This window comes from Mesoplodon densirostris, chromosome 6 (assembly GCF_025265405.1).
Source record: "Mesoplodon densirostris isolate mMesDen1 chromosome 6, mMesDen1 primary haplotype, whole genome shotgun sequence".
Taxonomy (NCBI): Eukaryota; Metazoa; Chordata; class Mammalia; order Artiodactyla; family Ziphiidae; genus Mesoplodon; species Mesoplodon densirostris.
Genome location: NC_082666.1, coordinates 5,173,790 through 5,196,842, shown reverse-complemented (window position 1 = coordinate 5,196,842; position 23,053 = coordinate 5,173,790). Strand labels below are relative to the sequence as shown.

The 23,053-nt window shown below is 50.8% G+C and overlaps 1 protein-coding gene across 22 annotated transcripts in view; it reads left to right on the top strand.

The window, feature by feature from the left end:
* Window positions 1-23,053, top strand: part of PRRC2B (proline rich coiled-coil 2B) — a 94,738-nt gene that overhangs the window by 31,469 nt on the left and 40,216 nt on the right. For 19 of the 22 annotated variants that reach the window (XR_009532811.1, XM_060101892.1, XM_060101896.1 and 16 more), the window contains 9 exons: window positions 2,235-2,404; window positions 3,243-3,420; window positions 6,193-6,295; window positions 8,806-8,878; window positions 13,011-13,154; window positions 15,088-15,329; window positions 15,789-15,910; window positions 16,343-16,485; window positions 20,750-20,840. Coding sequence is in view for 21 of the 22 variants with exons in the window: in XM_060101892.1 (XP_059957875.1) it covers window positions 2,290-2,404; window positions 3,243-3,420; window positions 6,193-6,295; window positions 8,806-8,878; window positions 13,011-13,154; window positions 15,088-15,329; window positions 15,789-15,910; window positions 16,343-16,485; window positions 20,750-20,840 (1,211 nt within the window). In the remaining variant the exon portion in view is untranslated. Of the gene's footprint in view, window positions 1-2,234; window positions 2,405-3,242; window positions 3,421-6,192; window positions 6,296-8,805; window positions 8,879-13,010; window positions 13,155-15,087; window positions 15,330-15,788; window positions 15,911-16,342; window positions 16,486-20,749; window positions 20,841-23,053 lie in introns of those variants that run through there. The other 3 variants (XM_060101890.1, XM_060101893.1, XM_060101910.1) reach the window with 2 other exon arrangements.

Below are 23,053 nucleotides of genomic sequence, written 5' to 3'. Positions count from 1 at the left end.
GAGTCAGCAAAGTTTGCAGGCTACTTGTCCTGTTGCATATTTTTTTGTTTCTTTAAAACAAATATGAAAAATGTAAAAAAAGAAATAATTTTCAGCTTGAGGGCCTTACAAAACAGGCCATTGGCTGGGGCCCTGACTCGTGTTTGCCAATCCCTGTTTTAGACTGAGCTGTGCAGGCTGGGGCCACGTGTGGCCGTCACCTTGGTGGCAGTCTCAAGGGCTTTTGTTCCTAGTGGAATGTGTGTGTGCCCATGTGTACTGGGAGGGGTTCGTGTTCCTACCCCAGTGACCTTTTCTGTTGGTTTGATACGACAAGTGTCTAAAAATTAGATCTCATCTAGTCTTAATGGAGAATTTCAGGCTGTTTTCCATTTGAAAGCCTATTAATTACTGGTCTGACACAAACAGGATCCAGTCCCTTTCCTGGAGGAGGGGCTTACAGCCTAGTCTGGGGGAAGCAGCCAGGAGAGGTAATTACTAGTTCTGACGTTGGATCCAGCTTCGGGGAGGGAGATTCAAAGATAAAGGGGTGTGTCCTGGGACCCTTGGCATCAAAGCCCGAATTTGGACACTCTTGGCTGGTTTCCCTCCCTGTCATCGCCGTTCCTTGCTCCTGGTACGTGAGGCAGGCACTGGGGAGGGTGGCTGGCGTTGAGTGCTCCGACGTGTAAGCTTGGCGAGCACCTGAGCGTTTCTGCTGGTTTGTTTCTTCATGGAGCCCTGTCTCCTGGACGCTGCAGTGTGGTTCGCTTCCTGGGGACTGGGTGCTGCACGTGAGCCTCTCCCTTGGCTGTAGCTGCACCTGGTAGGTGACCCCTGCACATCGTGTGCAGCTCACAACGCTCACCCCTAGGCATCCTTTGAGGTGCATGAGTGTTTCCGGATACAGAGTGCGTGCTTATCTGTTCCTGTACCTGAGACAGTGACCAGCGGGTCTTGAGTAGCAGGTTTCATGTGAAATGAATGAAAGGATGGATGTACCCAGCTCACTGGATGTGCTCTTCTGGCCGGCGTGGCTTCAGAAGAGGATGCAATGACGGACCTTCCTGCTGCAGCTACACCGAGTGCCTGTTATATGAGTCATGGATGTTTTCACAGTTACCTCCGTCTTGTCATTTTACCGACATGCCCAAATGGATGCTTTAGCTTTCTTTTCCATACATTAATTCTAATGGGAGTTAATGGTCACTTGTACAAGTTTTAGTTTTCCATGGTCAAGTTTAGAGCCAGCGAGGCCAAGGGTGAGGGTGGAATAAAAGGCATTGGAGGGCCTCCCTGGTGGCGCAGTGGTTGAGAGTCCGCCTGCCGATGCAGGGGACGCGGGTTCGTGCCCCGGTCTGGGAGGATCCCACATGCCGCGGAGCGGCTGGGCCCGTGAGCCATGGCCGCTGAGCCTGCGCGTCCGGAGCCTGTGCTCCACAACGGGAGAGGCCACAACAGTGAGAGGCCCGCGTAAAGCAAAAAAAAAAAAAAAAAAAAAAAAAAAAAAAAAGGCATTGGAGCTGGCAGGTGGCCTAACTGAGTACTGAAGTGGATGAGCGAGGAAGTGAATGAGGAGGGTGCTCCTAGAGGAGCCTGTAGAAAGTTAGAAAGCGGCAGAGGGGAGAAGCTTCTACCTTGGTGGGTTTTTCAAGATGTTCTCTGAATGGAGGGCAGGAGTGGACAGTGAAGCCGCGTGGGCTCTGCACCCGGAGGCCTGCTCTCTGTTTGCCCCGTCTGCACCTCAGAGAGCCCTGCTCTTGTTGCCTGAGCAGGTGTTTCCCTCTGGGTGCTGGTTCTTTAGTTTGAAAGGTACCTGCACCTGGCTGTACCTGGGTGATTTCCTGACTGTGTGCTTCCCTTTGGTTTGGGTTTGCTCATCCTTGAAATGGACAGTAGCCTTCCATAAGGACGACCTTATTTTCGATGTTATGTGGATGTGCTACAAGGGACGAGCGTTTGTTTTTCCACCTTGAGGAGCTGTCCTTGACTCAGTGTGTAGAAGTTTACATCTCAGTGTGGTTGGTGAGTGATAGAGTCAGCTGATTTTCAGGCAGGGAGAGTTCTTAGCGTTGCTCTTTAAATGTGAGCAAGACTGCCAGTGCGTGCTAAGGGCATCTTTCTAGGGACAGAGTCCGTCCAAAGCTTTCTTCGGATCTTCAAGGAGATCCATGATCCCTAAAGGATTCCGTCCACTGGATCAGAGGTTCTGGTGGATTAACACTCTTTTTGTTTTTTTTCCCCCCACTTCAAAGGCAGATCGGGAGCGGTGCCGAGAAAAATTTCCTTACTAGATGACATTTCATCGCAATGTCCGATCGTTTGGGGCAAATAACCAAGGGCAAGGATGGGAAAAGCAAGTATTCGACTCTCAGCCTGTTTGATAAGTATAAAGGAAAATCAGTAGACTCGATCAGATCCTCAGGTAAGAGGGCGTTGGAGGCCAGTTCCTTACGCTTTCCCTTAAGTGAGAAGCTCCAGGTCAAGGATCAGGAAAACCTAGAGTCCCCTGTCTGGTCAGACGGGAATGGTCCATGCAGACCAGCCTTCTGGGCACGTGGTGGTCATCCTGTAGTTCAGGGGAAACACGTCACCCTCTGCTCCTATCTGATGTCTGATTTCAGAGCCTGGAATATCCTGACTCTGCTGTACTAGGATTATTTCCTCATCTGTCTTATCTTATTGAAGCCATGGATATTTTGAGCCCGATGGGTAGAATGGAATTTAATTTGCATTAGAGTTACCCCTTCAGGTTTCATGGTTCTGATATTCCGGAGCTTTTGGTGGGGAAAGTTCCTGTTGATTCTGACCACACCCCTTGAGGGTTTTATGGATGCTGGGGGCCCTGCTCAGGCTTGGCTTGGGTCTAGGCGAGGCTGTCCCCTCAGTCCTGCTGTAACGAGGCCAGAGCAGTCTCCCCTCTGCACAGGGCTGTCATTCTGTGGGATGGAGGTTTCTAGGCCTGGCCCCTCCCCCACATCCTAAACGCCCTGAGGCTTCTGCCCACGAGTAAACTGGAAGCCTCAGCACAGACTTCAGCATCTCCTGTGTCTCTGAAGTCCTCGGTGAAGAGCTTGTAAAAGGACTGAGTACAAGTGACCAAGCACTTTTTGTGTGTTTCCGTGGCGGGTCTGTCCCTTGTTTTTTGTTTGGTTGCCTCTGCCATTATCCTCTAGAGTTTGGGAGAGCAGCTGAATGAACCCAGCATCTTTCCTTCCATGACTTTCTGTGCAACATCTCTTTCCACCTCTCCCTCCACACAGTTATTCCTAGACATGGCTTACAGAGTCTCGGGAAAGTTGCCACAGCCCGGCGTATGCCACCGCCTGCAAACCTGCCAAGCTTGAAGTCTGAAAACAAAGGAAACGACCCCAACATCGTTATAGTACCCAAGGACGGAACGGGATGGGCAAACAAGCAGGATCAGCAAGACCCAAAGAGGTGAGAGCAGAGGGGCGGGCGGTGGGCCGGGAGCCGGAGCTTTGTCCGTGGCCGGCACCCTCCCCTCCTGCAGGGGGCAGCTCTGGAGGACCGGGCAGGCTCCAAAGGAAGCTTCTTTCACCCCGACTCCTGCTGCTTAGCTGTTTCTTGCTCCCTGCCTTCATTTGTCCTGGCTCTGGGAGCCGATGCAACAGTGTTTCTGTGAGCTGCCTTTCCCTGGTGACCAGTGTCCCCTGTGCCTTGTTAAGAAGGGCTCACCTCTCCCAGAGGTGCCACTGTGGGCAGAGCTGAGCGCTTCACCTGGTTGGGTCCCTGGGTGCTGGGCCCCAGGTGGAGAAGGTGGAGCCGTCCCAGCAGTGGGGCAGCAGGGCCCCACACAGGCGCCTGCACGGGCTCCGTAGGACCCAGTTACCGAGGGCCGCCACCCCAGTCCAGGCACTCGGGGTCAGCGCGCAGCCTCCCTGCAGGCCCACCCTCTGCCAGCACAGCACTCACGGAAGCCTTGGAGGCCCGGGGTCTGGCACAGAAATCATCCTTGGAGGGACAGCGCGGCTGTCCTGGCCGCTGTTGCGTGGTGGCGCTGAAAGCACGAGTGTGCCGCCCCAGCCTTCGTTCCTCCTTCCGTGGCCGGCTGCGTTCCAGCCAGCGGTAGGGTGTCCAGGAAAGAGGATTGGGGTTTGCGCTGGGAGGGGTTTGGGGCAGGACGGGGCCTCGCTGAGGCTGGCAGGCAGAACCCTGCTGCTGGGGTTTGCCGTGAAAACAGAACCGTCCAGCCTCATACCCTTGCTTGCCCTGTCTCCCTTGGGGTCTGGCTGCTGATACTCAGGACCCAGAAAGTAAAAGTGGCCCAGAGCACAGCCTGCCAACCAGGGTCCTTTTCTCTAATTGGAAGTGGCCAATAGCTTTTGTAAAACTTCTGTAGTTACTTCAGACAAGATGTAGAGAGCGAGCCAGTAATTCGGTCAGATGATCAGTAATAGCTGAGATTTTAGGACATTTCCTAACAGTTGGCTTAGGGATCATCCTGATGGACGGCATAGTGTGACTTGTGGAGCCGGACAGACGTGTGTGATTTCCAGCCAGGTCGTTTATTAGGTTTATGGGACCTGGTTTATTTGACTTCTGAGCGTCATTGTCCTCCTGTGAAGTACAAATAACACCTGGTTCCGGGGGTGGCTACAGGAAATGGAGGAGATTTACCCAAGTCACGTATTTAGCACAGGGCCTGGCACAGAGGTGGTACGTGGCGGATGTGCTCGTTCTGTTCAAGTGTAGACGCTGCAGACAGCTCAGTGTAAGCGTTGAAATGCCTCTGCTACTGAAAGTTCTAGAGAGAGAGGACAAAGCCTTGCTCCCTCCTTTTATCCGGTCTCACGCACCAGTGGCCTCGAAAGCATCAGGCATCTTCAACGAGGCCAGTGTGCTACTGAAGCGTGTCTGCCAGCCAGAGGTGAAGAGTGGGTGCTGTTGGGGGCGGCAGACCCCGGCGCTGCTTCTCTGCTGCCCCTGGGCCACATCCTCACGAGGCTGTCAGGGAGGTGGCCGAGTAGGGGGGCCACACCTGCTGGGACTCAGTGTTTGGAGACCACAGAAGTGACGCCACCTGGAAACATCTATTTCAGGTAGAAGGTGATGTGAGAGAGGAGGGTCAGTGGCCTTCATTGTGTAATAATCACAGGTGGTGAGTTACTCGGTTGAGTAAGCCTTGGATGTGTGTAGAATTTGGCTTCAGCTGAGCCACCGGCATTGGGTGGATTCTGGCCGGGGGACTGCTGTCCTCCTCGAAGCTCGTCGGGTGGAAGGTTGAACAGAAGGAGTGACTGGAAGGCTGCACGTTGGCAGAAATCTTCCTTCAGAACCCTTTCTTATTGCTCTCAAAAGATTACTTGTGGGGTGTAGATCGACAGACGCACCTTTGCTGGAGGGTAGCTCCACGGTATGTTCTAAACTTTAAAACATCTTTTGATCTAGCTGTCCCACTTCTAAGAACTTAAGACTACTGAATTGCGTACACACAAGTGTGCCAAGATGTGTACACAAAAATGCTCGTTGCAGTTTTATCTGTAATAGAAGAAAAATTGGAGGTTGGCACGTTGTGGCCCATCCACCTGTACTGTGTCATGAAAAGAAAGCAGTAGATCCATATGTGTTGTCACGAAAAGATGTCAAGGGCATTCAGTAAAACACGAGTTGCTGGACTGTATGTATGGTGTTACAAAATGTTATGCTAATACACGTAGAAAAATCTGCTTGAGTTTCTCTTCGGAGGATGAGATCGTGACAAATTCTGTGTTCTATGTATTTATTTATTTTTACCATGAGCACATATTTATTTCATAAGCCAAGAGAAGGTTTAAAAAAAAAATCTGCTCATGCTTCAAAGAGATCAGCCCCTGAGGAGTTGTGAGCTCTTGGTCAGGAGTGAGGGGCGGGAGCTCAGAGCCCATTCCCTGCCCCGACGCGGTCTCCCTCGTGACAAATCCTCCATCACTTGGTTGTCTGCCGTGAGCTTTCAGTCTTTGCAGACAGAAGGCTCTGTGAAAAGGCAGAGGGCTGGCCTGTCCTATCAGGTGTCGGTGAGCAGACCTCACACGTGGTCCAGTTTCTCGTTGTCTTGGCCAGCCTAGGAGTCTGCCGGGGAAGGTATTTTTATTGGCCAGAGGAGGTCTTGCTCCCAACCAGCGAGCAGCGGTGTTTCTCGGGAATGTGGAGGGACCTTGTGGGCATGGCCGGTGCCTGTCTAATTCCTGTGTGTGTCCTGCCTTTGTCTAGTTCCAGTGCGACGGCCTCTCAGCCGCCGGAGTTGCTGCCGCAGCCGGGTTTGCAGAAATCTGTCTCCAATTTGCAGAAACCGACACAGTCGATCAGTCAGGAGGTAGGTGCTGGGGACCCGGTCCCGATGGTTGCCTAGGCGTCGGCGCCTCTGAGCTCCCTGGCGCTGGGGACCAATGGGAGCTGTCGCTGAGAAACGTGGCTCTGCGTGACGTGCTCATTCCAGAAGCAAACCTGATGAGTGACTCTTGGGAAAGACCCCAGATGCAGAATAGAATATAGACGCCTAATTTGATTCCAGTTGCCTTAGCTTGAGGTGAGTCACTCCGGCAGCTACAGGCTAGATCGGGCCCCCCGCAGTGTCTCCCCAGAAGCAAGTGCCATAAGGAGACGGCAAGTGTTAGGCTACAGAAGGTTCAGTGGTCTGGTGAGTTTGGAAAACAAAGTGAAGCAAGCTCCTTCACTTGGTTTTCTTAATGTCATACTTTCTCTCGGTGTCTGCAGTATGCTCATGTGTCCTGTGAGTCTCCGAGAAAAGGACATCATGGACAGCGGTCCCGAAATGTATTTGTCCTTGGAAACCTCTTTTCATTGAATGTCTCTAGAGACTAGTGTCTCTCAGAACGTGCTCTGGGAAATACTGAGCTATAATCCTTTATTTGTCGATGCATTTCATACGCCTCTAAACAGAGAGTCATGATTTAATCAAGAGCTCATATTGTACTTGGTCCATTGGTGTCTATCTGGGGGTTACAGAGGCCAGTATCCGGTAGCTAGAAATCTAGGCGAGATGTCTGAATCTTTCAGAAGACCAGAAAAAGTCTAGACAGATACCTGGCATTTACTGGCTCCCTTGAAAGAACGACTCAGTTTGCATTGCTGCCTGGGCAGTAGAAGGACTGAGGTGCCGTCCCCGTCTGCGGGGAAAGCTTATGGCTTTACCAGAGGGACACCCTCCCTACCCAGCACTGAACTGCGCTTTGAAATTAAAGGAGAAGCAAGAAGAAATCCACATTCATGTGAGACTGCACGTTCGTTGGCCTAAATCCACTGGGACCTGCTGGTCCGTCAGAGCATGTAGTGTGGAGTTCATATCTGTCTCCCAGAATTTGAAGCTGAGTGTGATTAAGGAGCCCTGGTTGTTTCTACAGCCCTGGCTCTACGTCAGACTCACCTTCCAAGCTTGTTAGAGACGAACAGGCCTGGGCCGGGCCTGCGTGCGGCTTGGGCACCTGTGGAGCACGCGTGCCGCGGGGACTGCGGTCGGGTCGGGCCCTGTCCTGGAGCTGGCACGCGGGCCCTCCGCCTGGCGCTTACCAGCTCTCCTCTCGTGCGGGGACGGTGTTGGGAGGAGACCCCCGGTGGTTCCCAGCTTTGGGGTGAGATTTGCCACAGTGTTAGTAACCCCTTCATGGCTCCTAGGTCTTCTCTTCGGTTTAGTGCCTTCGGTGGGTGAGGGCAGGGGCCATCCCTGCGGCTGCAGACCCCAAGCCGGAGGCTGTGGGATGGCAGTGCCCTGGGGCCCCTCTGCTTCCTGCTGGTCTGGAGCCTCGCCCTTCTCTCAGGGGCTGTTCAACCCCGGCAGGGGCTGCCCTGCCCCTGTCACGGAGCTGGCACTTCCCTTGCGTGGTCTGCACGGGGGACTGTGGGCATTCCAGGCCACTCAGGTCAAGCACTCAGGGCAAGTCTGTGATAAATACATGGGTTATTGCACCTACTCAGCTCTGCGTCGAAGGCAAGAGAGACAGCCGTCTGCCTTGAGTGTGTGTGGTGGCAGCGGCAGGGGGAGGATGGGAAGGGGTAACTGTTTATCCGGGATCTAGTCCAGCAAGTGACGGAACGTCATGCTGCATCAGATTGGATTTGTGTATCTTTACCTTCAGTTGTTAAGTGGCATGTTGTTGGGGAGACAGCTGAGTTCAGTGGTTGGGGACCTGAAGGGGCTTTGCGCACGGGAAGGGTGGGGACAAGTCCTGGTCCCGCCTTACTAGCTGCGTGTCCAACCCAAGTGACCCAGGTGTGCCTAGCACCATGCCTGGCCTGCGGGGAGCTTTCAGCAGAGGTGAGCCGAGCTGGGCAAGCCCAGATCAGTGGAGGCGGAAGGCCTCGCACCTGGGGAGTGGTGCCTTGTGGCACGGCAGTCATTGTGGAAGGTGGTGCCGCGGCCCGGCCAGCGACTTGTCAGGCATGTGAGCTTTCCTGTGCGCGTGTCCTGTTAGCGGCGCCCCCCAGTGTTTCAGACACACTAGAACTGGGGATTGGTCTTGTCCCTGGAGCAAGACAGAGTAGCTCTGTGTGGGCATGAGAGGCAGCCTGGCAGCACCTTCCGAGCGCAGCGCTGGCTCTGCCGTGTGACCCTGAGCTGGCCGCTTGCCCTTCGGCCTGTTCCTCGTCCGTCATGGGGCCGTGGGTCCTGACCCCGGGCTGCTGCCCGAGTGGGAGGCTGTGTGGAAAGCCCGCATGGTTGGACCTTGCCCGGCTGGTGGTAGTGGGTACATCAGTGTAGGGTCTGGACCTAAGGTGAGAACCCGAGGGCACCTTGTTCTGACTCGCTCAGGGAGTGGACAGCAGACCGTTGGGCCGACCCTGTTCTCCTTGTCTTCCTCCTTTCAGAATACAAATTCAGCGCCAGGTGGACCAAAGTCATGGGCACAGCTGAATGGAAAGCCAGCAGGACACGAAGGTGGTAAGTGTGTGTGTGGCGTTGTGGTGGGCGGGTGGGAGGGATGTGTGCCTTTTCTGGACCGCTCCAGTTGTGTCCAGGCAGTCTTCGGCTTGCAGCTTTGTGGACTCTCCTCCCTGAGCGAGTTATACCGCCTTTGCCCCGGCGGTGGAAGTGCTGATTCTGTAGAGCACGTCAGCTCTTTGGTTTCATTGGACGTTACTGCTAGGGACAGCCCTCCCGAGGTGTGCGCAGGAGACCCGGCGCTGGCCCTGCGCTCCCTCGTCGGCTGAGCCGCTACTGGAGCGAGTCCCCGGCCCTGGGGGAGGAGGTGTTGCCTACGGGGCGCTGGCTTTGTACCTGGGTTTGTACATCAGCAGCCCTGGGAACTGCTTGCTTTTGGGCAGTGACACCAGAGCATGCAGAGGTTGCGTGGTATTGGTTACATTGGTGTCCTGCCTGACACAGGGGAAGTACTCAGACGGCTGCCCTGGTTCAGCACGGGGACGATGTGGGGTGAGTGGAGGGGGAAAGCATCCCGAGTTTTAAGTGAACGCCGAGCAACAGACTGAAATGGCTCCAAGGCAGGCCCAGAGCAGAGCGGCCCCCGAGTGGCACGGCTGAGGGGCGCTGGGGCAGAGGGAATCTGGCTCCCCTCCAGCATCTGGAGCCCTTTGAGAACGTGGGCCCAGGGTCCGCGGGTGTTCTGGAGAGGAGCCAAAAACCCAGGTTCTTCTCCGTGAACTCTCCTGGTTTCCCAGTGTTGGCGTGCATATTTCCAACACGCTGTGCAGAGCACGCTGGGCGGCGCCCCGAGCTGGATGGAGAGGGACGGTGGTGTGAGTGGCTCCACCGCAGTTGCTTTTTCTTCTGTAAACCAGCACGGGCTGCCTTTTTACCCTTGGCCCCTGTCCCGGCACTGCCCTCTGCCTTCTGCGTATCCCTGCCAGCCAAGGCCTGGCCAGACTTTACGTTCATGGCTTAGAGTAGAAAACCAGCTCCGTGTGCCACCTTCCCCACACACCCCTGCCACTCTGACGCCCCAAGGACGGGCCCTTCTGGCCTCGGGTCGCTGTGCGGTTGAAGGCCCACCCCTTCCTCAGCCCGAAGGTGTACGGGGGTTTTGGAGCCGCAGCTCGCCTGGAGGAGAAAGGGCAGGGGGAGCTCAGCCGGCTGCCCCCGCCTGGAGGGCGAGGGGGGCCAAGTGGGGCAGGGATGCAACAAGGCACTTCAGACCAGAAGCAAGGTCTTCACAGAGGCATGATGAAGACGATTCACTGGACTGTTAACAGTGGTTCTTTGCTTTCTGTAGCCTTCATTTCCGTAAGTTTGGAATTTCCTTAAGTAAATGGAATGTTCATTTTACTTTAACAAGAACTTACAGAGATTAAAAAAAACTAGTGTAAATTGGCACTGCCTGTCACACAGCAGCACGGATACCCTTTGACCTGGCGGTTCCACTTGGAGGAAATCACCCTGTAGATGATACTTACAGCTGTGTGAAAGGACACGCACGAGATTATTCATTGCAACGTTGTAATAGCAAAAGATTGGACACAGTCCCTTGAAATGTCCATCAAAGGATGGTAGTTTAATGAAATACTGCTTGGCTGTAAAGAAAAAAAGCAGTTTTCTACTGATCTGGCAAGATCTCCAGGACATATTCTTAAGTGAAAAAAAGTGTGGGATAGTACGCAGAGTATATTACCATTTGTGCAAACAACTGGGGAGAGGGAAAGTAACGCTTCTAAAAATGTTGTATGCGCATTAAAAAAAAATCTCTGGAAGGAAACAGAAGAGGAGGGGAGAGAAGGAACGAAGCAGAAGGCTACCTGTTTTGTGAGGGTGTTTGACGTAGGCGGATGGGGCGCGAGGGTAGGAGGTAGGCTTCTGTTTACGCTCTGTTAAGGCTTTTTACCTTTGACCCTGTTGATTGTATTACCTATCAAAAGAAAACTTGATTTAGAAAATAATCCTAAAACACAGTAAAATGCTCTGTAAACATGTGATAACTCGTCTGGGAGACGGCAGAGCCCAGTAGCCCAAGAGGAGAGAACAGACACGTGACGACCAGGTGGGGCCGGGGCGGGAACCCGGCTTCTGGTTCCCCTCATACGCTGGGGGTCACGTGCCCGCGATGCCACCAGGGCTGTGGGGATTTGGGGGTGTGGCCCGCAAACATTTTCATGACTCTTTGGAACTCAGAAGGGTTCTTCCTGAGTTGACAGACTCTCTCCATGTAGAAGGTGGTCGTTTGGTCTGTTTCATCTGGATCAGGCCCAGGACGCCTGCTTGTGTGGTTCAGGCAGAGGCCAGAGGCACATGGCTCGTGGGCTCTGCTGCCAGAGCACCACCGGCGGCTCCATCTGGGGCCTCAGAAGAAGCCCCTGATTTCACTGCCTCAGTTTCTCGTGGCAGAGAACAGATGGTAGGAGGGGTTGGTGGGTGAACATTACAGGGCATTCAAACCTTCGGAATACGACTACTTCGGGTTGAGTTCTTCACTGTATCTTTTTTATCTGTGGAGGGTAAGTTTAATTCATGATTAGGATAATACCTTCATGCCTGTTGAGGCAGAAAAAAAGTACTAGGCATTTGCTGTGTTTTGTTTTGTTTTTTTTTTTAAACTTCAAATTATCTACTTTTTTTCTTTTCTTTCGGCCATGCTGCGTGGCATGCGGGATCTTAGTTCCCCGACCAGGGATGGGACCCGCTCCCCCTACAGTGGAAGCACGGAGTCTTAACCACTGAACTGCCAGGGAAGTCCCTCTACCGTATTTTTTTTTTTTTTTTTTTTTTTGTTTCTGGTGGTACGCAGGCCTCTCACTGTTGTGGCCTCTCCCGTTGCGGAGCACAGGCTCCGGACGCCCAGGCTCAGCGGCCATGGCTCACGGGCCCAGCCGCTCCGCGGCATGTGGGATCCTCCCGGACCTGGGCACGAACCCGTGTCCCCTGCATCGGCAGGCAGACTCTCAACCACTGCGCCGCCAGGGAAGTCCCTCTACCGTATTTTTAAAGCATGACTTTCGTATTTCATTCTTGCCAATGACCTTTTAACATAATGAAGCAACTATGTGAGCAGTAGTGCTCCTTTGTGACACTTGGCGATTGTTTCTCAGGTTAATCATTGGTTAATAATGTGGCCAGTTATCCCCCCCCCCCCGCCCCGCCCCGGCATGTTCATTTGACCCTGGACCTTTTTACTAAGTGGGTTGGTGAATGAATCACGCCTTGTGCGTCTGCACTAATCCCTGCTGCATCTTTCCGGCAAAGTCTGCCTGAGTTAGCAGGTCCTCGAATCAGTAATACCTAGGGACAGATTTGGCTGTATTGTCTAGGGATCAAGGCACATCACAGTTGGACATTTTACTGTGTGATATTGCTGTTATTGCTAAGTTTGTGTGGTGCCGGACGTGTGCTGTGTATTCCAGGAGAGGGACCAAATCCCGCTCTAGACCCTAAAATGCATCGTTTATTATTATCTATTCATCGAAAAGACGATTGCAGGTTCCTGGTGCTAAGTGCTGTGAGTGATTGGAGCCAAGTTAAGAAAAGGCTTCTTCTCTGCAGAGTTCACAGTGTAGGGGAGTGAATGAAAGAACAAAGAAGTGGTTCCCAGATTGCAAGAATGAAATGTTTGGTCTTGTAGGGCTTGAGGATCTCTGTAGAAAAGAGTAAACGGGAGTGGACACACGAAGAGGCATAAATCTAGGTTGAGGGCGTACATCTAGGGTGGAGGCGTTGGGGGGCCGGGCATTACCTCCACCCAAAAGCAGTTAGCTTCACTGGGCTGATTTCACCAAAGACTGTGCTTATCTGCCCCCCAGGGCCACTGGAAGGACCTTACTGCCTTCTTCCAGGAGTGGGAGGGAAGGATCTGGGCTGGAACCGCTGCCATACCTTACCGCCTGCCCTTTGTGACCAGCTCCTGCAGGGTGGCTGGCAAGGGACCTGGTGCGGTCTGTGGGCAGCCTCCCTTTGTCACCCTCAGGGAACCCTAGTGCCACTCTGCAGGCACAGAAGGCCAGCGCAGACAGCACCCCAGGAAGGAGCTCCCTTCAGGGCAGCGTGGCTGCCAGCGTGTGCCGTTGTGAAAGCAGAGAACTGTTGATGCCAGTCTCACTTGCTCCATACGTCTCTCCAATTCTCTTGACAGGTTTAAGGGCCTCAAGCCGACTATTATCCTTCTCTCCCGAGGAATTTCCGACGCTGAAAGCAGCTGGAGGGCAGGACAAGGCTGGCAAAGAAAAGGGCGTCTTAGATCTGTCGTATGGGCCAGGACCAAGCCTCCGCCCTCAGAGTGAGTGAACTGCAGCCCCTGTCCGGGCACCCATGGGAACAGCAGAATTTCCCCTTGTCTTTCTGCCCCCTTAGAAGCATGCTGTTTCTCGAGGAGCCAGGTTCCCTGTCTGGAAAGCACAACCGTTGATCCTGTACCTGATCCATGCATCTGCTGGACTTGTTCCCTGGACTGGGCTGGAGGTCATGCCTCCTTTCTTGTCCTTTGGGTCAGACCAGGCCTGTCCGCCTTCCCAGCAGTCATCAGATGTTAGTTCTGCTGTACCTGGGTGGTCACGGCAAGGACGGACAGACCAAGGGTCAGTTAACTTGATTCCCGATTCAGGAGCTTGTTTTCTAATCAGTGGCTCCCAAACTTGGCCGAATCCTATCAGAATCACTTGGGGCGTTTGTTAAAAAGTCTTGATTTCCAGCCCTCGCCCATCCCCAGCCAAATTAGAATCTGTTTTTTTTTTTTTTTTTTAAACACGTTCCCCTGGTTGAGTAGCCAGTCTACCACTAGCCTCCACGACCCCTCATCTGGGGTCTGGCCAAGGGGTCAGCAGGATTGTGTAGCAATTCTTACTGGTACTTTTTTTTTCTTCGTGGCCTTGGGTGGTTAGTATACAAGGTGTCGTTTAGGAATGGGATTTTCCATCTGTTCTAATCACGGATTCTGAAGTAGCCCTTGGGGCGGGGGGTTGATCAGGTTTTGAAATATGAGAGACTTTTATCTGCTTGTTTTGATTAATCCCTAAGGTATCCCAAAGTGAGAACAGATATCCTATAAATGAAACAATCACTGTGCAGCTCTCATAAAACATACTGCCTTTTCAGTGGCCTATGCTGGGTTATTTTGGCTGCTCCAAATATATAATCAAATTCCTTAGGCCAAGAACTTTAACTTTCTGGGACTAATTAAGATGAGCTGCCATAGGATTATAACAGTTTAGAACTAGAAGAAGCTTCTGGGATCACTTCCATCTCCTTGTTTGAGAAGATGAAGAAGCAGATGGCCTGAGGGGTGACCAGGGCTTGGCCAAGATCACACACGAGGTACCTGAAGAGCTGCGTGCAGTCTCTGACTTTGTGGCTCCGGTCCTGGGTTCCATTCTCTTAGGGGTCAGGTACTCAGGGACCTTTTGTGTTTCAACTCCTAACTACCAGTTGCCTGAAAAGAGGAGTCTTTTTGGCTCATCTGATTCCTCGTTGCCCTCTTAATTCCGCCAGGCTTTGCTGCAATTGCAGTGGAAAGCATCGTCTTAAAGAGATGGTCAGAGAGGGTTGGCAGGTTTCAATCTGTGACCTGTGGGAGGGCCCCACAGGCCGCTGCCAGAGCAGGTGGGGCGAGGCCCGGTGGGTAGGGCCCTAGACCCTTCCAGCCCCCTGTCGGCGGGGAGAGCAGCTCTGCTTTACTTCACAGCTGGGGAGTCTCTGACTAGAGGGGCCACTGCTGAGTGGAGCTTGAACACGTGTCCAGAACTCTCTCTGGTTCTAAAGTCCAGTCCAGTGCTGAGCACAGTGCTGGTCCTGTCGGGGTCAGCATGATTGTGGAAGAAATGGCGTCAGTATTTGTGGAAGAATTGACCCAAGGCTGCTTTCACTGGGGCCATCTTGGTTTCTTTGGGGTGTTAGGTCTGAGGTTGTGTAGTTTCTATGAGTCGATGAGGACCACGTCCCGTTTACACTTGCCTTCTCTCTGAGTGGACCTTATTTTGTGTTTCTCTGACAGTCGGACTCCCTCAGCAAGTTCATATTCATTGGCCAGGTGTCTGCCCCCCACCTCCCCTGACAGACTTGACCAGTCGACTCGATTCTTCACCTTTGTTTTTTTTATTTTTTAATTTTTTTAAATTTTTCGGTGAGTGAGGGGGGTCCCTTGACCTTCAGAACCTCATGCAATCCCTCCTCCCCCTCCTCTTTCCTCTCCCCTTTTGCCCCCTTTCAATTTCCAGATGTGACAAGCTGGAGGGAGGGCGGTGGGCGAAACATAATTTCTGCCACGTCTCTGAGCGCCTCCCCAACTGAGCTGGGCAGCAGGAACTCGAGTGCAGGAGACGGAGCCCCCTCCTCGTCATGTACCAGCGATTCTAAGGACCCCTCTCTCCGCCCGGCTCAGCCTGTCCGAAAAGGGGCTTCACAGTTCATGGGGAATGTATACCACCCACCTACATACCATGACATGCTTCCTGCTTTTGTAAGTCTTCGGAGTGTGCATTTTTTTCCCCATGAGGTCAGATGATTCATGTCCAGCAGAACCTACTTCACGTGGTTGAATGTCCACCTCGGGTTCTCCCTCCCAGTTTCTTTGCCCTTATACCCTACTTTGGAGGCTTCCATTACTTTTGCATTTTCTCTCCTCCTTTTCAAATCTTAAGGGCCTCTGGCTTCTTTCCCTGGTGATGTGGATGTTATCTTAGCCTTAGCTCTTTAGGAGAAGGAGAGGCAGGTATATTCCCCAAGACACAGGTCCCCAGATTTGCATACTGACAGCAGGAAAGAAATGGGGGAGATGGTGACAGGATTAATTGGGAAACCCCAAGACTTTCCTGTTTCTTTTTCCCATTTTCCATTTTCCAAAGCAAATTTTAATGCAAGTGGAACTTAGAATCTGGGTCATTACCAGAAAACCCTGTTCATTGATGTTATGTTTCAGATGTGTTCGCCACAGTCATCAGAGAACCAGGGTACAGTGGAACGAGGATCTTTTCCCCTTCCCCAGCTCCGTCTTGAACCCCGTGTTCCTTTTAGACAGTTCCAGATGAATGACCAAGACGGGTAAGGCTTGCATTATAGTCACGTATGTAGAAATTAGACTGGTTGGTGATACTGGACAAGATAGTGGGCTTACATAGGAAAAAGTGCTTTGTCTTCTGGAGACCTCAGAGAAACCAGCTCAAGACCCAGGATGTGTGAGAAGGCTGGGGCAGGACGAGAGATTTCAAGTTCCTGGCAGGTGAAGATTTGGCATGTGTTTATTGCTGCTACCCTAGACATTAGCCTGAGCACATAAAACTGCAGAATGAAGCAGAACTTCTCTTGAGGATGTATTTGTTCACTGTGTGTTCTTTAAAAAGGAGACGGTTTTAATATTAAGGGCACACATGAACCTTTGCAGTGTAGGACTTAGTTTTGGAAAAGTATTTGGGTTTGCTTCCGTATATATACTTGACACGAGTCCAGCATCTTTACCCTTCTCTCTCTCATCAGAAAAGAAAACAGGCTGGGAATGACTCGCCCAATCCGTCCACTGAGGCAGCTGGTGGAACGGGCGCCGAGGCCCACCATCATCAATGCGGAGAACCTGAGGGGCCTTGACGATCTGGACACCGATGCTGATGATGGCTGGGCAGGTGGGTGGTGGTGTTTGCTGGTGGGCTCACAGCTGAGGGTTTAGGAAGGGAGGACTGCGGTCTGTCTCTGCTTACCAAGGTTGGAAGTCCTCTGACACCAAGTCCACTGTTTTCCTCGTCAAGTTGGAATGAAAACACAGGGCGGGGAGCAGCCTTGGTGCCCTGAAGAGATCCTTGTTGGTCGGCACTCAGACGAGCAGTTGTTCCTGACAGAGCCATGTCTTCTTTTGCCTTTGGTCTTGATCTTAGAGGGAGAAAGACTTTTTACAATGGAAAAGTTAAACGAGTGTAATGAACCCCAGGTAGCTCCCTGTCCCTGAGTTTCAGCATTTCAACAAATGCCAACATTCTGCATCCTTATCTTCACCCAACCCTGCCCCCCAACGTGATTATTTTCTTTTAAAATTCTTTTGGATTGTTTGTTTTCAAGTAAACTTTAACGGCATTGAAAGGCACACGTTCAATTTTACAGTTTTGACAGATGCATACGCTTGAGTAGCACAGCCGAGTCACGATACAGAACACTTTCCTCACCACCCAGCCCCTCTCTAGCCAGTCTCCCTCCCGGACTGTGTCCAAGACTCTGCCCAAGGCCTCCCTGTCTTACGATGAATCTTAACTGCAAACGAGCGGAGTCCTACAGCTTTCCTTCTCCTGTGACGCTTGTGAGATTCATTCGTGTTGTTCTGTATATCGATAGTTGCTTTTAATGACTGAGGTATATTTCATTGTATCAAATACTATGATTTGTTCAAATACTATAGTTTGTTTACCCATTCAAAAGTTCCATTATGAATAATAGGTTCATTTCTCTTGAGTAGACATCTAGGCGTGGAATTGTTGAATTAAAGGGTAGGTGTGTGCTCGGGTTTATCAGAAGCGCCCGGACCTTTTTCCGTGGTGGTTGGTGATGCCCTTCCCAGCCTCGAGTTTGAGAATCTAGTTGCTCTGCAGCCTCACAACACTTTGATGCGAGTCTTTTTATTTTTAGCCATTCTAGTGGGTGTAGTGGTATCTCGTTGTGCTTTTAACTTTCATCTGGCCGATGACTAATGATGATAAACACGTTTTCATGTCGATTTGCCTACTGGTGTCTTCGTGTGTGTGTTCGGATACAAGTCCTTGGAGACTTAACATTTCACAGATATTTTCTCCAACTGTCTGCCTTGTCTGTTCATTTCTTAGCACTGCGTTTTTTTTTGTTTTTTTTTGTTTTTTTTTTTTTTTGGTATGTGGGCCTCTCACTGTTGTGGCCTCTCCCGTTGCGGAGCACAGGCTCCGGACGCACAGGCTCAACGGCCATGGCTCACGGGCCCAACCGCTCCGCGGCATGTGGGATCTTCCCAGACCGGGGCATGAACCCGTGTCCCCTGCATCGGCAGGCGGACCCTGAACCACTGCGCCACCAGGGAAGCCCTGCCCTTGGGTTTCGATATCAGGTTTTGCTGGGCTCATAAGATGTTTTGCAAAATGTTCCTTCCTTCTCTACTTTCTGAGTTTCTGTTAGATTGGTATTATTTTTTTCATAAATGCTTGATAAAATTCGCCAGTGAAACCAGTTGGCCCTGGAATTGTCTTTCTAAAGACATTTGTGATAATAAATTTAACTTCTTTGATTAGTTATAGGGCTGCTCAGATTTCCGATGTTTTTGTGTCAGTATTTCATAAGTTGTGATTTTCAAGGGATTTATTCCTTTCTTTTGGGTTGAACTTAGTGGTGTAAAGTTGTTGATAATATTCCTTTTTTTTTTTTTTTTCCTGATGTTTGTAGGGTCTGTAGTGATACAGGTATCGCCCTTTTTCGTTCCTGATAATTAGGTAATTTGTATTTTTTCTCTTTTTCTTATTCACTTCTGCCAAAGGCTTATTAGTTTAATTAATAGAGACAGCTTTTGGCTTTAGTTTTCTCCATTGTTGGATTGTTTTCTAGTTCACCAATCATTTTAATTGGAGCTTTCTAGAGTTCTCATTTAATTCCATTGTAGTCAAGAGACCATATTCTGTATGACTTCAGTTCTTTCCAACTTATTAAGACTTGTTTTATGACCAAGATATATGGTCTGTCTTGGTGAATATTCCAAGTGCATTTGAAAAGAATGTGTATTCTATAAGTTGGATATCACATTCTGTAAATATCAATTTAGTCAAGGTGGTTGGTAGTGTTGTTCAGATCTTATATACTTACATTTTTGTCTAGTTCTACCAGTTACTCAAAGTGAGGTGTTAAACTCTCTACTATAATTGTGGATTTATCTATTTCTCCCTTTAATTCTGTCAGTTTTTGTTTCATTTATTTTGAAGCTGTTATGCACAATTATCATTTTTATGATTCTGACATATTGTCCCTTTATATTGTTTTCAAATATCCTTTTTTATCTCTCGTAACACTTCTTGTCTTGGAGTCTGTTTTGTCCTATGTTAGTATCATTGCTCTGACTTAAATTATTTATTGTTGTCGTGGTGTATATTTTCCATCCATTCCCTTTAACCCACTTGTGTTTGTATATAAAGTGATGCTCTGGGAAACAGCATGTAATTGCACTTGCTTTATCATCAGATCTAACTCGCCTTTTAATTGGATCGGGCTTTTTGCCATCGTCTCCTTTTTTTTTTTTTTTTTTTTGCGGTATGCGGGCCTCTCACTGTTGTGGCCTCCCCCGTTGCGGAGCACAGGCTCCGGACGCGCAGGCTCAGCGGCCATGGCTCACGGGCCCAGCCGCTCCGCGGCATATGGGATCCTCCCAGACCGGGGCACGAACCCGTATCCCCTGCATCGGCAGGCGGACTCTCAACCACTTGCGCCACCAGGGAGGCCCCATCGTCTCCTTTTTTTAACGATTTAATTCACATGACAGATTTTCATATTACATAAAATTTACCCTTTTAAAGTCTAAAATTCAGAGATTTTTCGTATATTAACGGGTTTGTGCAATCATCCTCCCTGTCCGATTCCAGAACATTTCTGTCTCCCGTGGAAGAAGCCCATACCCGTTAGCAGTCACTCCCAGTTACCACCTGCCCTCCACACCCACCCTTCGGCAAACACTCATCTGCTTTCTGTCTCTGTGGATTTGCTTGTTCTAGATGTTTCATATCCATGGAATCACACACGAGAATACGTGGCTTTTCATATCTGGCTCTGTCACTTAGCATAATGTTTTCAAGGATCATCATGTTGCAGCATGTGTCTGAACTCTTTTTTATTTTTTGCGGTACGCGGGCCTCTCACTGTTGTGGCCTCTCCCGTAGTGGAGAACAGGCTCCGGACGCGCAGGCTCAACGGCCATGGCTCACGGGCCCAGCCGCTCCACGGCATGTGGGATCTTCCCGGACCGGGGCACGAACCTGCGTCCCTTGCATCAGCAGGCGGACTCTCAACCACTGCGCCACCAGGGAAGCCCTGTCTGAACCCTTAAAAAAAATTTTTTTTAATGGCCAAATACTCTTCCATTGTATGGCTCTACCGCATTTTGTGTACCCACTCATTAGTTGATGGTTACTTTCTGCCACCTGAGCCACTCGGGTAGGGGAGGGCCCTGGGGCAAAACGGCCACCCACGAACCTCACTGTTCCGGTGTCTGTATTGCTGGGTGGCCTCCTGGCTGGTTTCCTCCCGCTTTTGCTCACGCTCCTCACCTCCTAATACACTTGCAGAATATTTTGTCTAGATTTAAGAGCTGTTATCTTTAGTCTAACCAGGGGGTGTTAGTCTAACCAGGCTACTTTGCTGTTACCAGAGCCAGCACTGTCCTTCATTTTTTTTAAAAAAATAAATTATTTATTTACTTATTTTTGGCTGCACTGGGTCTTCGTTGCTGCGCACGGGCCTTCTCTAGTTGCAGTGAGCAGGGGCTGCTCTTTGTTGTGGTGCGCGGGCTTCTCACTGCAGTGGCTTCTCTTGTTGCAGAGCATGGGCTCTGGGCGCGCAGTCTTCAGTAGTTTTGGCTTGCGGGCTCTAGAGCACAGGCCTCAGTAGTTGTGGCGCACGGGCTTAGTTGCTCCGTGGCATGTGGGATCTTCCCGGACCAGGGCTCGAACCCGTGTCCCCTGCCTTGGCAGGCAGATTCCCAACCACTGCGCCACCAGGGAAGCCCTGTCTTTCATTTTTATCTGCGATGTTTGTTCTGGTGGTGGCAGCTGGGTGGTGTGCCTTACCCAGCTGGGTTGGTGCAGTTCCTGACTGGAGGAAGCTCCCCAGTGGCGACCTCAGCGCTGTTGAGACTCGCATTTTGTCTCACTTTCCCTGGCCGTCCTCCTGTTGCAGGCCTCCATGAAGAAGTGGACTACTCGGAGAAGCTGAAGTTCAGTGATGATGAGGAGGAGGAGGAAGCTGGGAAGGACGGCAGGCCACCGTGGTGAGTGTCCCTGTGCCCGCTGACAGCTCCGCTCCCAGGGAACGTGACCTCAGCGGGGTGTAAATGCACCCATGTTCTTGGTGCTGCCGTGTGCCCGTCACCATGCCAAGTGCACTTCCCGGTTACCCCAGCAACTTCACAAGGGCAAATACTGTCTCCACTTGCAGATGAGAGGGCCATAGCTTTTGAGGACAGCTGTTTAGGGATGGAGCCAGGATTTGCACCCAGGCGTGGCTGGCTGAGTCCTAGTGATTTAACCACTGTGCCAGTATTTTCCCAAGGGTGTCTTATAGACTGCTTGTTCCATAGATTGCTTTGGGTGTAGTGCCCCAGAAGGCTTCTCTGGCCAAGCAAATTTGGGAAACTTTGCTTTCCACGTAACTGTTTATTAATAAATAGTTCCAAGGTCGTCCAGAGCCTAGGGTGTGCATACTGCAGTGTGCTGGGAATCGGGGGGGGGCAGGTATGCCACATTTCCTAAACTTATTTGACCACTTTAATCTCTCTTCTCTGTCTTTTTTTTTTTTTTTTTTGGATCATTCCATTGGACTGAGTTTTACTCACAGCACCTTTTGGAAAATACTTCATTGTAGTCTAGTCCCTCTAGTTTTTAGCATGATACCAGTAGTATTGGCTAGTACTTTTAAAAGAGCACCTATGGTTGCTTTAATTTGCTCCCCCCACGCCCCAGTACTGGCAAATAAGAATGCTTCTTTTTGCGTGAAATTGCCTATTTCCTTTGTATATTTATCTGTTAGACTTACTCTGCTTTCCATTAAAATGTGATTACTGTTTTATTATATTGCTTAGATATTAGTGCTTTAGTATTTTTCCCTTTGTCTCTTTTATTGTCAGTAACTGAATGTTTATGTAGTTGGGTCTGCAAGTCTTTGTTATTTCATCTTTCACTTCAAAGCTCCTCTTCCGCAGGGAGCTGGTAGTGATCCTCTGCCACTCTTTCTCAGATGATACACAAACAATTAACCAATTGAGGCTTCTGTAATTTATTTTAATGCTGCTTGATTTCAACTGAAGCTTTGGATGCACTTGGGAAACAAATATCTCTGGGTCAGTTTTTGGAACACTAGGCTCAGAAGGAGATGTGATCAAGAATTTAAATCAATGGCAAGCAAAGTTTGGCCGATTTATTGGAGCAGCAGGCCACTCTCCTCTTGTCTCTTTGAGTTGATGTGAATTGAATGTTCATCTGAAGGAGTTAGACCTGGGTTTTGGACCCAGTTCACCACTGGCTGTGACCAAGGACACATCAAATCGAGTCCACCAGCCACGACCTCAGTGTTCCCTGAGCTGGGTGAGGCTCCTACTACAAGCTCCCCAGTCTTCTGTGACATCTTATTTCCCATCCACGATGGGTTCCTGAAACTTTGCTGTTCATTGTCTCTGGGGGCCACTGGGACCCACATCCTTTCTTTGCTGCACCATCGAGAGGCTGGCCAGCTTGTGTCCTTCCTTCCAGCTCACCCTCACACTGTTCCTTCGTTGTCTTCTGCAGACTTGATCTCTCCTGGTGGGTCAGGAGGCTTTGTGTGGGCGCCCGCCTCTGACTGCAGTCAGGAGTCGCTAGCAGTTGTTGCCCCGTCTGTGGTCTCCTGATCCTCACCCGCCTCATCTCCCTTCCACCTCCCACGCGTGCGTGCTTGTGTGTGTGTGTGCGCGTGCGCGAGCATGCGTGCGCACCTGCACAGACACGTATATTAGCCAGGTCTGACTCCCCGCCTTTCTCTGCACTCCTGCTGGGTTTAGTGGGCACCACTAAAGAAGAGGTGCTGAGTAGATGCACATGTGTGTTTTGCCCCAGTGCCTTTGTTTACACTGGCGCCTGTAAAGGTGAGCACTGCACAAGTCTCGCTTTGCTTCCAGCCTTCCCGTAGCCTCCGTTGGGCATCTCTCTCCTCCTTTTCCATGCTGTGTGTGCTTTGCTTTGTTCCTCCTGCTCTTTATAATGAAACAGCCAGTGAGCCCTCTTTTGCTGTTTCGAGGAGCATTTATTAAGCAACTCCTTTATGGCAAGCACAGGGCGGGAGCTGTGGCGTAAAGACAAGGGCCTTCAGTGGGAGTTCTAGGCTCAAATCTGTTAGCTCTTCCTTGTGAAAACAGCTCCCCAACCGGTCGGAGACTCAGTTACCAACTCTTTAACATGGGGGAAGTAGAGACTTTTTTTTTTTTTTTTTTGCAGTAAATGAAGTAATGGG